A 16137-nucleotide genomic window follows, 5' to 3' on the forward strand; every position below is an offset into this window, starting at 1 on the left:
AAGGAAAGGAAAAGAAAAGCAAGGAAAGAAGGAAGGGAAGTGAAGGAAAGAAGGGAAAAGAAAGGAAAGGGAAGAAGGAAACGAAAGGAAGGGAGGAAAGAAAGGAAAGAAGGAAGAGAAGTGAAGGAAAGGAAAGAAGGAAAGGAAAGAAGAAAAGAAGGGAAAAGAAAGGACGTTTGTTTTAAGTGCGCGAAAAGTAACGCTACTGACACATTTGTTTTAAGCGCTTCTTTCCTTTCCTTTCTTTCCTCCCTTCCTTTCGTTTCCTTCTTCCCTTTCCTTTCTTTCCTCTAATCTTTTGGCATTTTTACCAAAAACTGGAAGTAAAAACTTTACACTTCGTCAAAAACTTTATAAATGGTGATCACATGACCACAGGGCACTGCCGATGGCCGTAAATTGGGTTGGGTTGGGTTGATCAGCACCCAAACGGCACTTTATACGACCTCATATGGCGCTGTTGGAGCCTAGAAAATCACCATCACCCTAAAGTACATTTTTGAGATCCCTTGTAACTTTGAATGGTCGCTAAGCGAACGGTCGTAAGTCAAGGATGACCTGTAATTTACGGCTTCCTCGTGTGCACAGAGTCAATGGTAGAGATGATAGAAATCTTTGAATATTTGAGGGGGCTGCCCCAAAGAACAGGGGGGGGGAGTCAAGCTATTCTCCCAAGCACCTGAGGGCGAGGCGAGAAGCAACGGATGGAAACTAATCAAGGAGAGAAGCAACCTGGAACTAAGGAGGAATTTCCTGGCAGTTAGGACAATTAACCAGTGGAACAACTTGCCACTAGAAGCTGTAGGTGTAGTTGTCGACGCGTATTTGTCCGCGCTGTTTTGTCTAGCGCGGTTTTGACGTGCCATGATAGTTGCCAACACTTTGTATAGGATCTCCTGCTCGAGCAGGGGGTTGGACTAGAAGACCTCTAAGATCCTTTCCAATTATACTGTTGTGTATCTACACAGGCCTCTCTCGGTTTTTTGGAAGAGGCTCAGGATGAGAGCCGCTCGGGCCAGCCCTGAATATGAGGATAAATGGGGGTGGAAAAGGCTCTGCAAAGCACTGGAATTTCACAGGTGGAGGTGAGTGGGAGAATTTTTCCCAACAACTGGGAGAAACCCATCACTGAGTCAGGAGTTACTCAGCTGTCTGGCTGCCCTCCTCCTGTCACTCCAGATTCCAGCCGAGACCTTTCCTCCCCCCCCCCCTTGCAAGCAATCAAGTTGTATCAATTACAGACAGTAAAATGTACTAAAAAAATTTTTTTGTTGCATCAAATCGATTTCAGGCAGGTGCAAATGTTGCAAATGTAACAACTCTCAACTGTCAAATGCTGAAAACCTTAAATAGCAGCTACTATCACAGGTACAGTTTGCAGTTGTAAACGCTCTGAAAGCTATCAGGTTGCTGTTCTGAAGCTGTCAAGTGTCAACTGCTTAAAACTTTAACTGCGCTGTGCCACTAAAAGTAATTCTCAGTATTACTTTAATTTAAATTTAAAGTGGCATGGAGATGATAAAGTCACAAAAAGGCAAACCTCATTTGCTCTATGAAGGCTATAGATACAGACAGGACAAATTAAATTTAGATAAGTCTTCAACATGGAGGTGTATTAAAAGAGAGTGTGCAGGCAGACTTAAAATGAAGACAGATGGCACATTAGAAACATCTTCTGAACACATGCACGCTCCAGACAATGCCAAAAACGAAATTGAGAAGGTAAAAGCTACTATACGCGAAAAAGCGGAAAACACTGTCGAAAAACCACGCCAAATTATTCTCAGTAGCACAGCTGGAGTCTCACTAGAAGCAGCCCATCTTTTGCCAACCTTTTCAGCAAGCCAGCGTACTATACAGAGAAAACGGAAGAGGCCTGATGTCACCCATCCAAGACCACAAAGTGTGCACGAAATTGTTATTCCAGAGTCCATGAAGGTGACAACACGTGCAGAAAATTTTCTTCTCTGGGATTCAGGTGAGCAAGACACTAATAGAATATTTATGTTCGGGACTGGTACAAATTTGAAATTGCTGCAGGAACATCCTCACTGGTTCATGGATGGAACATTTAAAGTAGCGCCTGAAATTTATCTCCAGGTATTTACCATTCATTCCTTAATTGACAATCGCTCAATACCACTAATATATGTTCTATTGAAAACCAAATCACGGGCTGACTATGAGAGGGTGTTCCGCAAACTAATTGAACTGCAACCTTCTGTCACACCTGTCAGCATTCTAATAGATTTTGAAATAGCAACTATGAATGCACTCACTAGTGTATTTCCAAATGCTACCATACTGGGCTGCCTATTTCACCTTGGGCAGTCCTTATGGCGGCGTATACAACACGAAGGGTTAACCAATTTATATCGTGATGATGATAACTTTAAAATGTACTCAAAGATGCTGATTGGACTAAGTTTTGTTCCACCGGAAGATGTTGGCTCTGCATTTGATGAACTTAATGACACTAAACCTGACACTCTACAAAACATATACGATTACTGGGAAGATAACTACATCGGCCGTTGGAGACGCAATCGAAGAGCAAATCCATTATTTCCCATCACGATGTGGAACATGAGAGAACGTGTTGCTCATGGCTTGCCACGAACCAATAATTCTATCGAGGGTTGGCATCACGCTTTCCAAACATCTGTATCATGCCACCATCCAACCATCTACACTTTGCTTCACCATTTCCGGCAGGAGCAAGACATGACAGAGCAAAACATCGCACGAATTCAAAGCGGAATCACCAACAGTCAACCAGGCAGCAAATCTAAATATATACAACTTTCAAGACGTCTTGCTGCAATTCTGCCCACATATGCAGGGCGTGAACGTACAGATTATCTACATGCAATATCTCATAATATTGACTTCTAAATTAATTGATTTGTTGACATAATAATTTTGAGTAATTTAAAACTGAATGTATTTTATCTTATTTACTGACATAATATGCTTCTACTGTTGACTTTTTGTCTTAGTGACATAATAAGGTTATAGTTCTGACTGTTTATCTTATTTACTGACATAATAAATTGATTTATTGATTCTGTATATTTAATGACATAATATGCTTCTACTGCTAACTTGCTGACTGTTTATCTTATTTACTGACATAATAAATTGATTTATTGATTCTGTATATTTAATGACATAATATGCTTCTACTGCTAACTTGCTGACTGTTTATCTTATTTACTGACATAATAAATTGATTTATTGATTCTGTATATTTAATGACATAATATGCTTCTGCTAACTTGCTGACTGTTTATCTTATTTACTGACATAATAAATTGATTTATTAATTCTGTATATTTAATGACATAATATGCTTCTACTGCTAACTTGCTGACTGTTTATCTTATTTACTGACATAATAAACTGATTTATTGATTCACATTTTACTGTCTGTAATTGATATCTTTATTCCCCAATCCTACACCTAATCCTAAACCCCTAAACCTAATCCTAAACCTAATCCTAAACCCCTAACTTATTAATAAATAATAATAAATAATAATAAAACTAGTCAACAAAACTTCTTCGCGGGCTTTCTTTGGGGAGGGAGAGATAGGTGGGGGGGGGGGAAGGAAAGGTCTCTCTGGTAAAAAGTGCTTTAAATAAATGTAGCATTCACTTTAAATATTTAAATAAACCTTTAAAGCCTTTAAACAATCATTGAAGCATGTAAATATTTAAATAAACCTTGAAACGTCACTGAAGCAAGCCAGCCGCGCTTTAAATAAACGTAGCATTCACTTAAGAAAAAACCTTTACACAAACGTAGCGACCATCAGTGAAGCATTTAAATATTTAAATAAAGCTTGAAACGTCCCTGAAGCAAGCCGCACCTTTACACAAACGTAGCAACAATTTAAATAAAGCTTGAAACGTCCCTGAAGCAAGCCAGCATTTAAATATTTAAATAAAGTTTGAAACGTCACTAAAGCAAGCCAGCCAAGCAAGCCAGCCGCGCTTTAAATAAACGTAGCATTCACTCACTTTAAAAAAAACCTTTACACAAACGTAGGAACCATCAGTGAAGTATTTAAATATTTAAATAAAGCTTGAAACGTCCCTGAAGCTAGCCGCACCTTTACACAAACGTAGCAACAATTTAAATAAAGCTTGAAACGTCCCTGAAGCAAGCCAGCATTTAAATATTTAAATAAAGTTTGAAACGTCACTACAGCAAGCCAGCCAAGCAAGCCAGCCGCGCTTTAAATAAACGTAGCATTCACTCACTTTAAAAAAAACCTTTACACAAACGTAGGAACCATCAGTGAAGTATTTAAATATTTAAATAAAGCTTGAAACGTCACTAAAGCAAGCCAGCATTTAAATATTTAAATAAAGCTTGAAACGTCCCTGAAGCTAGCCGCAACTTTACACAAACGTAGGAACCATCAGTGAAGTATTTAAATATTTAAATAAAGCTTGAAACGTCCCTGAAGCAAGCCGCAACTTTACACAAACGTAGGAACCATCACAGAAGCATTTAAATATTTAAATAAAGCTTGAAACGTCACTGAAGGAAGCCAGCATTTAAATATTTAAATAAAGCTTGAAACGTCACTGAAGCAAGCCAGCCAAGCCGCGCTTTAAATAACAATTACTGAAGTTTGAAGCTCGCGCTGCCGTACCTTTACACAAACGTAACAACAATTTAAATAAAGCTTGAAACGTCCCTGAAGCTAGCCGTACCTTTACACAAACGTAACAACAATTTAAATAAAACTTGAAACGTCCCTGAAGCTAGCCGCACCTTTACACAAACGTAGCAACAATTTAAATAAAGCTTGAAACGTCCCTGAAGCAAGCCGCAACTTTACACAAACGTAGGAACCATCACAGAAGCATTTAAATATTTAAATAAAGCTTGAAACGTCACTGAAGGAAGCCAGCATTTAAATATTTAAATAAAGCTTGAAACGTCACTGAAGCAAGCCAGCCAAGCCGCGCTTTAAATAACAATTACTGAAGTTTGAAGCTCGCGCTGCCGTACCTTTACACAAACGTAACAACAATTTAAATAAAGCTTGAAACGTCCCTGAAGCTAGCCGTACCTTTACACAAACGTAACAACAATTTAAATAAAGCTTGAAACGTCCCTGAAGCTAGCCGCACCTTTACACAAACGTAGCAACAATTTAAATAAAGCTTGAAACGTCCCTGAAGCAAGCCGCAACTTTTTGAAACGTCACTGAAGGAAGCCAGCATTTAAATATTTAAATAAAGCTTGAAACGTCACTGAAGCAAGCCAGCCAAGCCGCGCTTTAAATAACAATTACTGAAGTTTGAAGCTCGCGCTGCCGTCTTCGCCCTGATATCGACGCGGTAATGTAGGCGCGCTAATGGCTAAGCGTATTTGTGCACGCGTATTAGTCGGCGCTGTTTTGTCTAGCGCGGTTTTGACGTGCCACGGTTATTTCCTGGTAAAGTATTTCCGAATTGTGAACAATTTAGGATTATGGAAAACTATTGTTTTCTGTTTTTTAAAATATGTCTTTATAAATACATTTTTCTTACTAAAATATATTAGAAGTTCAGTAAAAAAAAAAAGACTGCATTTTCAGTAATACTCCACTTGGTGGCATTAACAAGTGATTTGTAGGAAAACACCAAAGCCGACTTATACAAAGACTGAAAATAAAGTCAAATGTTATTCAAATAAAATATAATTTTGTTACTTGGGAATAAAATGCCATATTTCAAAGAGATAGTAAATTGGAAAGAGCTTTAACTTAAGATTTCTTTATATCTGAGTTAAAACTCTTTCCTCTTACATTATTTTGCCAATGCTTGCAATAATATTATATATGGTGTTGTGTTATTTTAAAAATAGATATGCATCATTCTAAGTAATAACATACCATTGAAATGCATCTCTCTGAAAATCAAAACATGATGTGAGAAAATGGATGTATGTTTTATTTATTTTAAATTTACAGTGTTAAAGCTGGGTGATTTAATCATTGCATTTCTTCTTTGTTATGACTCCTGACATTCTGATTTAAAATAAACTCCATTAAATATATTATTGTAAGATATACTTCTAGAATCTTTCTCAAATCAGATGTTCCTGAGATAGGCGAACCAATGTCACATCCTTATAATCCCATCTTCCTTTCCCCCTGCAAATCAATCTCCACAGAAACATTGCAGATAAAAAAAGTTATTTCCATGGCCTCACTGATTAGGAACAGATTATTCATGTTCTACATTTCACAGAAGTTTTAACTAGAAGCTGCACCAAAGTCAATCTGTTTTCTTCCAACATCAAAGTAGGGAGAGCATTTAGGAGACACAATTTGCCTGATTTCTATACCTAGTCCTGATTATTCCCTCCAATCAGTCATCAGGATTAATTTAATTAATTAAATTAATTTAGTGCCTTTATATGTTTATGTGGTAGAAATAGGTGGTACTAACTGGGAACGTGAGATTATGGGAACAATGTGAGTTCTAGTTCTGTTTAGGCACAAAACCAACTGGATGATTGGGGCCAGTCACTCTTTCTCAGTCCTAAGAAAAAGGCAATGACAAATCATTTCTGAAAAACCGTGCTAGGAAAACAGCAGGGACTTGTCCATGCAATTTCCAATAATTGTTCTTGATTGAACGGAAGAAAAAAAGTATGTTTGCATGCATAAGCATATGAATCAATATCCTAAATTTAATTAATTGATGTTTCTATTTTTAAAAATGGAATCCTGTTGAAAATCTGAGTCTTTAAAACTCTATTAAACTCAATTTGTCTTTTTTTATGCAATGTGCTGCTGCTGGAAAAGCAATATTGTAGGTTGTTTGGAGTGCTCTTGAATTATTATCCGAATAAGTCAATTCCCCAATCATCTGTTATATGCTTATGACCTCAGCTACTTGTCTTCAAATTCCTCTGCTTACTCTTAATTCTATATATTGTGAATTCCAGATTCACCAATAAGAATACTGCCTTTCATCCTATAAGTTCCAACAACTCCCAGGCATTACTGTATCAACATCATAGGCAAATATCAAACAGCCTGAATATAGTCTTACTATGTATAAGTCTGAATCATATTAAATTATATTAAATATTGATATTCAACATAGCCTTCTGTGGTTGAGTACTGTATGTAGTTTGCTAGAAAAACACGCAACTTTTTTCTGATGAAAAGATTTGTAACTAATTATCCAGTAACACTGTATAAGTCTTCTCCATGCACATAAACATGAAGTATGTACACAAAAGAGAAGTAGTGTGATACAGTGTTTAAGATGCTTGATCTGGCTGGAAAATTCCAGGGTCTAATCCTTCCTTAGGCAAAAAATGATCAGAGTGATTCTGGGCTCATCACTCTCCTCTACCCTAGATTGAAAAACATTTATCTATCAATTCATACTGGATCAGAGTGGTAGATCACAAGAGACTTTGAAGTTTTGCAACACACACACACACACACACACACACACAGACACAGACACACCTCTGTCTCTGTATGTATTCAAACTCACACAGAAAGAACCTCTTTTTAATGTGAAATATGTCAGCTTCCTGATTAGAATGTCTTCTTTTCCAAATTCTATTTTCTGCATCATTCTTTCTGAACACTTCCTGTCATCCATACACCTAATGTTCACAAAGGCCCAATTAATGCTTTATTTATTTTTCACATTTTGAACCACCCATCTTCCTCATAGAGGAACTTTTTTTAGTTTCTTTGATATATTTAGTTTGATCTTACAAATTTTAAACTTCAAGGCCATATCATAAATCATTTTTGAGTACCTATTAGTTACAGGATTTCACTGAACTTTATGTGATGTTTGCTTTTAACTTTGATCCCCCAAAACAAGCACAAATGTGCTGAACTTAAACTTTCCATGGTTGATTTTAGGGTTGCACTCAATATTTAGCAATCTTGGTTTTCAGCACAAAAAAAATGATTTGAGAATAAGAGTGAACATTTTTCCAGAAAAATAACTATCCACTTCCAGCAATATTTGCCTTCTCTCACACCTGTTTGGCACAGCAATTGTAACAGTCCAGTGCTTTAGTGCTATTTTTAATTCAGTTAGAAATGTCTTCAGAGAATGATCTGAGCAAATTTCTGAAAACATGGTGACATCATACTGACACATAACTAAACCCCAGGAAAAGAAATAGCAATAAATGCAAATGCCAGACTGGTTGTCCATAGATACTGTGTATTATTAATGTGAAACTAAAGAAAGCTTATTCAAAACTTTTAGTGAACAATGGACATTTAACCTAGCGTCCAATTGGATATTCCATTAATGAAAGCAATTTCCTCTGATAGAACAGAAATTATTTTTCTTCCATTTCTACTCTCAAAATCTGCTTTGGAGAATCCACTCTCTGAAAACAAATTAGTTTGATTGTACATGAAAAGCTGCACCTCTAATGCTAACCAAAAATATCTAAAGCACTACTGGATTCCATTCATACATATCATTCCATTCATGAAGCCAATTTCCATCAAAATGCCTGAAGGCAGAACGTATTTCAGTACCAGTATTAACCAGGTTGAATATTTGACTGAGATACACTGTTTCTCACTCTCTTTCTCTCTCTAACAGACATTAGTATAATGCATTTTAAAATTTCATCATTGAAATGGACTTGCTACGAATTTTGCAAAGCACCAGAAGGCAAGACAAGAAAAAATGGATGGACACTAATCAAGGAGAGAAGCAATGTGGAATTAGGGAGAGAGAAGCAATGTGGAATCAAGGAGAAACTTTCTAACTGGGAAAACAATTAACCAATGGAACAGCTTGCCTTCAGAAGTTGTAGGTGTTTCATCATTGGAGATTTTTAAGAAAAGATTGGACAGCCACTTGTCTGAAATGGTATAAGGTCTCCTGCTTGAGCAGGAGATTGGACTAGAAGACCTCCAAGGTTCCTTCCAACTCTATTCTGACTTTCTGATCTTCTGAATATAAAATGGGAAAAAGTAAGCAGATAACTTGCCTGTTCATTCTTGGTAAGCCTAGTTTTATTATGAATATCCGATGTAACTAAATTGAACCCATGCCTCTCGGACAGAATTCTTAACAGCAAAACCACAGTCCGACTCCCACATTTTCCAACTCTGTTGTATACCACCTGGCTTGGGAATGGAAGGACCTAGGCAGAAAAGATAAAAAGATGTTAGTCTTCCTATTTGAAAATATTTAACTGCAATAAATGATATTGTTTTGACTTGAAATTTGAATTTTGAAAATGAGTACTTCAGACGCAAAGAAATCCGAAAGTATGAAATATTGACAAAGCAGAAAATATTTCTTTTTTCTCATTCTAGAATAATGCTCTTGGATTATTATATCAAAGATGGGAAATACCCTGAGGCATCATAATACTAGCAAAATTATTATGAAGGAAAGCTCTAGTGCACAGATTATTTATGTCACAGTGATCTAATATTCGATTGGTATTATACTCTTAAATTCTTTTCTTCAGTGTGCTAAAGATAAAATTCAATTTCCATTACTTAGTCTGATTGCACTTTTCAATTAACAGAGGACTTTTATCTGCATTTCCTCTCTTTGTAATTTAAGACAGAATACTGAATACATATTTGTGTTTTATTTCTTGTAAATCTAAGGTCTTAATATGTCACAAACCATTCAGGATTATATCCCTTTCTAGGAAATTATCCAAAGAACAAGAATAAATAATCCTTGGTGAGACAAAATACTAATTATGTCTTGAGTATGATGAATTGGTGAACTAACATTAATCCAAGAACCTCAAATAGTAAACACATGCATTTCTTATTTGGATAGCTGTATTAAGTAATGACTTGTCAAGTAAGGTTTCATATCTGTTTACATATCTTCAAGTACAAAAGTTATAATAGATACATACACATAATCAGTTCTCAATGGCTAAACATTAACCACAAATACACATAAATAGGTTAAACGTAATAAAACTAGTCAGGTATTGTTTGAAGTAAGCTTCTATGCTTATTCACTAAACCAGTTTTTCTATACTTGCATTTCACTTTAAAATCAAATTAAGGCAGTTTCTGCCAAGCACACAGAACAGAACCAAGTTGGAAGGGACCTTGGAGGTCTTCTAGTCCAACCCCTTGCTCAGGCAGGAAACCCTACCATTTCAGACAAATAGTTGTCCAATCTCTTCTTAAAAACTTCCAATGTTGGAGCATTCACAACTTCTGGAGGCAAGTTGTTCCATTGATTAATTGTTCTAACTGTCAGGAAATTTTTCCTTTCCAATTAGTTTCCATCCATAACTTCTTATCCTGCCTTCAGGTGCTCTGGAGAATAAGTTGACTGCCAGAGGTGATATTAAGCCAGTTTTCTCTGGTTCATTTACTATTCATTTTACTTTTTAATATTTTGAATTATTTCAGCTCAATTTTGTCACTGCTTGAGACTAAATGTCACACGACTATATTTGTTTTTCATCTTTGAGAGTAGCAAGAGAAAAAATGTATTCATTGACATTACTTATTCATGTATAATTACATATTTTAAAATCCTCTGATAGATATACCCATCCATTATAATTTATCTCAATAGTCTCCAGTAAGCAAGGAAGATCAGGCAATTCTTGACTTATGATTACAATAAAACCTGGAATTTTAGTTGTATGTTGTTGTGGTTATAAGTTGAGGAACCATTTGACTGGACTCAATTTTACAACTGTTTTTAGAACAACTGTAATTATAGTGGTCACTATGCAAATCTATCCTTCCATGGACATTTTTTTTGCCAAAAAATAGCAAAAAAACATTGCAAATTGTAGTCACATAACCATGGAACATTGCAACGACATAAATACAAGCTGGTTACCAAGTCCTTGAAATACATTCATATGACTTTGTAGGGGGCGGCAATTGTAACTTTGAGGTTGAATTGTAAGTAGGTTTTTAAAAAATGTGTCATAACTTTGCATATCATTACACAACTGGTCATAAGTTGAAATCTACCTATACTATAAATATTGGTTCTAGCAAAATACAAATTCTGCAAAATTATGAATGGTATATGGCCTAGAAGTGCTACATACAATCTGAAAGACAAGAATGCATGGACAACAAAATGAGACCATGAATCTAATCTGGTTTTGTTGGAAACTTTCCATTCTGGCAATCTTTTTTTTTTTTAATAAATGTTTTTTAATTTTAATTTAAAACAGGTACAGCATCTTTCTTTACATCTGTAGAAAATGTATCAATCAATTACAGATAAGTTTTGGTACATCTCCTCCACAGTCAACCAACATAACTCATATTAACTCAAGCGTTATTATATATCCATTTTCATTTAACTGTAATTATTATTTAAAAATATTAATAAAAGTAATAATCTTGAACAATACCTGCCCACACCGGTGGGAAAAAAAAAAAGGGCAAATAAAAAATAAAAATTTAAAATAAAAAATAAAAAATAAAAATAATACAAAAAAAGACAAAAACGACAAGAGACAAGACAGGAAAACAAAACAAAACACAGGTGTGTATTATGAAAAAAAAAAGAAGTATATCAACTGGTTACAACATGCTTTGGTGCTTCTCTTCCATTAACTCATATTAATTCAAATATCTTAACTCGGATATTTACCATATCAACATCATTATACCTCCAGTTTTAATTACCTATGGTTATTTAAACATCCTTCATCCTTAGCTATGCTAAAGAATTAATCCATAACACATGCTGACAATTCATTTACTTATTTGTAAAATCCTCTATTATCATCAAATCCTCATGTCCTATTTTAGCTGGACATCCATAATATTTAATTATATCATATATCATAACATTTTCCCAGTATTGATTAACATTTGATTGTATGTATTTTATTTAGTTTTTTTAATAGTGATAATTATTGTAGTTAATACTCTTTATGTATAATCTAAAGATGTTTTCTCATATCCAATTGTTAGTTATCATATCAACTCCACATTATATACATTACTATCAATATCAATTATTATTCAACTATATCTGTTACAAAAAAAACAATTAAGTTTAGCTAGTTTTCAATTGTATTCTTCAATCTATCAGCCAGTTCCAAATTATATATATTACTATCCATATCAGTCATTATTCAGCTATATCTATTACACATTAAGGTAATCAGATTTAGCTAATTTTAAATTACGTTCTTCCATCTGTCAGCCAGTGTCTCTCCAATAGCAAAGTCTTCTCAAGCCAATTGCCACGCGTTGGATAAATTTACCAAATGTTTTCATAAGCAAATCCAGACAAAGGTATTTTCGCACCTTTGGACTCTGAATGTCAGTGATGAAATAATAATGTTGTCCTGGGCTTGTAAAATTTTCCAAGTTAACTTTAATTCTCAAGGGTGGATTTTCCATTCCTCCTGCACTCTGTCTCTTTAAATGAGTCTTCTTTATAGCTCCCCCCCCTCCTTTCTTCCTCTGAGATAGACCAGACACCATTTCTCACATTTTCCATTTGTATTTCAGGAACATTTAAACATTCAACGATCTCAGTTTTTACTTCATATTTTAAAATCAGATGATCCAATTTTCTTTCCAGCCTTTGATAAGAGTCAAAAAGCCCTCTACATGCGGAAAAAAGAATCTGAAATGAAATCTTAGAGGTATTTTGAGACGCCATGATGTGTCGCAGTTAAAAATTGCAAGCTCTTTTTTTTTCCACAGACTTCGAAGCACTTTTCTTAGTCTCTTGCAGGCTGTGCAATCTTATCTGATCGTAAACAGAGCCAAGTAATAAAGTAATAAAAATGTCGAATCGTGACGGGCTAATTAGTAGAAAATAAATTTTACGATCCACTTAGGGAGAGTCAGAGGGGGGAGGATGTCGAGGAGTTTCTTGAAGCATTTAAGAAGTAAAGTAACCACCAGCCATAAATCCATTAAAAAAAGCCAATTCGCCGCTAAATTTCCCTATTCTTTGGTTTCAGTTAGCTTAAGTTTTTAACGCGAACAGTCTCTCTTGGATAATAAAATCAGCTTACCAGATGACATCACTTCTACCATTCTTAGGGGCAACCTGCAGTTTCAGTTAGCACGCAGCTAATCCAGAAAGGAATTGGCACGAGGAGTTAATACCCCCCCCCAGAGACTTGCGGGTGTCTCTAAGGTCCTGGGTCTCTCCTCACCTTCACTGTCGTCTCCGGGACAGCTAGAGTTCAAAGAACCCGTCCAAAAATCCTTCGGTATAGAGGAATTTCAGGAGTAGCCTGAAACGCCATCTTCTCACTGCTAAGCCCCGCCTTCTTCCCCATTCTGGCAATCTTAATTACCTGAATGCAGTGTCAGCCTCTGCTTTGCTGCTGCTTCGGCTGCCATTGTAATGGGGAGGGGGGGCATGGTATTTGGGAGGGGAATCATGATGTGCTGGAGGAAGATTCTAGACACTGACCTGACCATCTTACTGCGCATGTGGAGGAAGGGAGTTTCCCGCCAAGGTTAACTGTCCGGCATTCCATCCTGGTGATGTCTTTTGAAGATATCACCCACCTGACAGTTGGGTGCATTATAATTGGACTATGGACTGAAGTGCCAGGGGGAGGGGATTGAATTATACATGATATTCTTTGCTTTCGCACCTAGTTAACCAGATTCAGCTTAGCTTTGCTACTGTTCGTTTATAATTAATAAAAGTACACTTGATTTCAAACAAATGAATTTGAGTGGTTTCTTTCCTGATTATTAAATGAAGTCGCACCTGACAATAAGCTGAATCTGACCTCGCACCCAACCCGGAGTGAACAACTACTGAGGGGGGTGCCCTCACAAGAAGAAAAGAGAATGTCTTTGCATGAAAGCGACCAGGAGGAAGAAGTGGGGGCAGCGGCGGGACCATCTCTAACAGAAAGACTAGCCGAACTGAGAGTGGAAGAATCTGCCGTCCGTCTCAGATGGACTTGGGGTGTGGGAACAGAAAGAGGAACCTGAGGAATTACAAGCTGGAGTCACGAGAAGGGGGCCAAAGAAAAAACCAGCAGCTGACTGGAGTGGCACTGGAGAAGAAGACTACAAAATCTCCCAAGCTATGAGGCTCCTTGAAGAGGCATGGAGTGAACGTCGAATTCGAGAGAGAGCTGTGGAAAGGGAGCCAACAGAGGAGCTGGACAAAAGGTACTCAATGTATAGCTTAAGGGAAACTGGAGGGGCCGAAGAGTGTTGTGCGCAAGAAAACCCAGAACCAGCCTCCCCCCCTGCGGCTAGAGACATTCCAAGAGCAGGGGGGGGGCAGGCGACGCCGGATGGCTAAGGTCCCACCCTTAAGTGTAAAATATGATGGAGAACCCAGAGGCCTCGGGTTGTTTATTATTCAGGTCTGGAATTATATGGAAATATATGGGCCTGATTTAGAGACAGATGAAACTAAAGTGAGAATGGTGTTAATGGCCTTGGAGAAGAAAGCAGACTGGATGGTCGGGCTACATAAATGCAATTCCCCTCTCCTGAATTTATGGCAGCCATGAGAAGAAGGTTCGACGACCCTTTGATCGAGCGTCGCGCTAGGCTGAAATTTACGGCCCTTAAGCAGGGAAAGAAAACTGTGCCTGACTATGTCAGATTTCGTTGCATGAGAGAGGGAGAAGTTGAGAAACCCCCCCCAGCACCTCCTAACCCCCCCTCCCCACCCAAGGAGTGAAGGCAGGGGAGGTTTTGCGGACAAAGCCAAGCCTTTCACTTGTTTTCACTGTGGAAAGGAGGGGCATCGGGCTATGAATTGCCACGTCAAACTGACTCAACCCGCTCCACCCCCCCAGAGGGAGGGGAAACCGGAGAAGACTACAGGCAAGAGGAAGGAGGCTGCTTTCGCTGCTGAGAATATTTCTTGACGCTTCGAGCCAGAGGAGGAGGGGGACGGAAGCCTCAGCTCGTCTGATGAATCTGATGATGAGAATTCTCATCGCTGGGTAAGTTCCCGCGCTGGCCCTATGCTTATCCCAATTGAGCTTAGAGTGCCCTCTTCTGGTGCAACAGAGAAAGCTCTATTAGACTCTGGGTGTCCCCGTTGCATGATAAGCCCTGAGATGGTGGAGAAGCTGGGCTTGAAATTAAAAACTTTAAAAAACCCTATTGCTTTTTGCCAAATTGATGGTTCTATTGCGGGAGGCGGCCCTGCTCATTTTTCCACTGAACCCATCGAGATGTGGATGGGTACCCACCAAGAATTAATAACTTTTATTGTGGCGCCTGGGATTGACTGGCCCCTTATCTTGGGACTCCCCTGGCTCCGGAGATGGAACCCACACATTAACTGGAGAGAGGGGTGGTTACAGATTCGAATAACCACATCCTGAGGGGAAAGTTGAAACCCCAGACTCTGATTCTACTAACCCCACACTGGCAGCCAGGGGGCAGGAGAAAATTGAGGGGAGGAAAGAATTCCAAAGGAATATTGGGACCTCAAGGATGTTTTTAGTGAGAAATCTTCTGATAAATTGCCCCCTCAGAGGCCCATAGATTGCACCATTGATATTTTACATGGAGTAAAGCTTCCAAAGCCCCAAATATATTCAATGTCCCCTAGAGAGATGGAGGAAATGAGAAAATTCATTGATAAAAATTTGAAAAGGGGTTCATTGAGCCAGGCAGGCAGCCAGGTAGCAGCGCCAGTGTTGTTCAGAGAAAAGAAAGATGGCTCCCTCAGATTGTGTGTGAACTTCAAAAACTTGAACTGCATCTCAGCTCAGAACCTGTACCCATTACCACTGATGAAAGACATGCTGGCCCAACTGGGGAAGGGCCATATTTTCACTAAATTGGACCTAAAAGAAGCATAATATAGAGTCAGAATTAAAGAGGGGGACGAATGGAAAACTGCTTTCAACTGCCCCCTTGGTTGTTTCCAATTTCGGGTAATGCCATTTGGCCTCCAGGGGGTGCCAGCGGTTTTCATGCAGCTAATTAATGAGGTTTTACATGACCATCTTTACAAAGGAGTTATCGTCTATCTAGATGATATCCTTATTTACACAAGAGAAGTGAAGAACACATGAGGCTTGTTCGCACAGTGCTGAAAAAACTCCGAGCGGCTGAACTCTACGCCAAATTATCCAAGTGCGAATTCCATCAGGAGCAGGTTGATTACCTGGGCTATCGCATCTCCCACAGGGGCATTGAAATG

The 16137-nt window shown here is 37.8% G+C and overlaps 1 protein-coding gene across 1 annotated transcript in view; it reads right to left on the reverse strand.

Annotated features, from left to right (window-relative positions):
* UST (uronyl 2-sulfotransferase) overlaps nt 1–16137 on the reverse strand; it is a 165240-nt gene that overhangs the window by 67445 nt on the left and 81658 nt on the right. The window contains exon 3 of the mRNA XM_087718311.1: nt 8999–9154. Within this exon, the coding sequence (XP_087574437.1) occupies nt 8999–9154 (156 nt within the window). The remainder of the gene's footprint in view (nt 1–8998; nt 9155–16137) is intronic.

This window comes from Thamnophis sirtalis, unplaced genomic scaffold (genome assembly GCF_051295495.1).
Source record: "Thamnophis sirtalis isolate CommonGarterSnake01/CBP01778 unplaced genomic scaffold, rThaSir2_p1.2 scaffold_6, whole genome shotgun sequence".
NCBI classification, from domain to species: Eukaryota; Metazoa; Chordata; class Lepidosauria; order Squamata; family Natricidae; genus Thamnophis; species Thamnophis sirtalis.